Here is a 1,097-nt window from a genome sequence, read left to right on the forward strand (position 1 = left end):
AAGCTGAGCTCCAGCAGGTCTGTCGCACCGTGGAGGCTGCTTATCGTGACCTCTGCCTGCAGCCTGAGACCTGAGCGGGACCCCAGACCCACCGCCCCACAAGTAGGGGGTGAGTTGCTCTGGTTGAAGCTGCTCCAAGGTGGTTGCCGGTGGGATAAGGGGGATTTGGGCCCCCAAGAAAGGGCTTTTCTGTTGCTGTTGGTGTTTAGGCTTAGCACAAATAAAAGGAGCGAAAGCTGCGTGGTTGGGTTGGTGTGTTGGTGGGAAGGGATGGGATCCATAGGGACCTGGAGAGGTGGGACCATGAGGATGTCATGGAATTCAAGGCTAAGTGCAAGGCCACAAGGATGAGCAGGGGCTGGAGCAGCTCCCATAGGAGCCAGGCTGGGAACACTGTTCAGCCTGGAGAAGAGAAGCGTTGGGGAGACCTCAGAGCAGCTTCCAGTGTCTGAAGAGGGCTACAAGGATGTGGAGAGGGACCTTCAGCAGTGATGGGACAAGGGGTGATGGGTTTAAACTGAAACAGGGGAGATTTAGGTTGGAGATAAGGAAGAGTTCTGCCCATGAGGGTGCTGGGACACTGGGATGGGTTGAATTGAGAAGGTTTGGATGCCCCATCCCTGGCAGTGTCCAAGGCCAGGTTGGACACAGGGGCTTGGAGCAACCTGCTCTAGTGGAAGGTGTCCCTGCCCATTGGAACTGGAGAAGCTTTAAGGTCCCTTCCACACACCCCATTCCATGCTTCCATGAATCCAGGGGCTCTTCCTGGGCTGGGGCTATGTCCTGGTGCTTCATTAGTGCTGATGAGGCTGGTGCTAATGAGGTGGCTTTTATTAGCCAGGAGGAGCGGGTCCGGTTGGTGACACCGGGTCCAGTTACCAGCACCATCCCCTCGTGTCCTCTGCCACCGGTGACACCACGGTCCCGCTGGTGACACCCTGACCCCCCCCGGTGATGTCCTGGCCCTGCCGTGGCCCTGTCAGCTCCGTGGTGCCGGGGGGGCGAACGCCTGGATGCCGGTGATGGCCCGGCCCAGGATCAGCGCATGGATGTCGTGGGTGCCTGCAGGGGGAGCACCCAGTGGGACCCCATGTTCT

At 59.0% G+C, this 1,097-nt stretch overlaps 1 protein-coding gene across 1 annotated transcript in view; it reads left to right on the forward strand.

Moving 5' to 3' along the window:
• Positions 1-74, forward strand: part of SYCE2 (synaptonemal complex central element protein 2) — a 948-nt gene extending 874 nt beyond the window's left edge. Inside the window, exon 2 of the mRNA XM_010014801.1 lies at positions 4-74. Within this exon, the coding sequence (XP_010013103.1) occupies positions 4-74 (71 nt within the window). The remainder of the gene's footprint in view (positions 1-3) is intronic.
• The last annotated feature ends 1,023 nt before the right edge of the window (positions 75-1,097 follow it).

This window comes from Nestor notabilis, unplaced genomic scaffold (assembly GCF_000696875.1).
Source record: "Nestor notabilis isolate BGI_N333 unplaced genomic scaffold, ASM69687v1 scaffold16885, whole genome shotgun sequence".
Classification (NCBI taxonomy): domain Eukaryota; kingdom Metazoa; phylum Chordata; class Aves; order Psittaciformes; family Psittacidae; genus Nestor; species Nestor notabilis.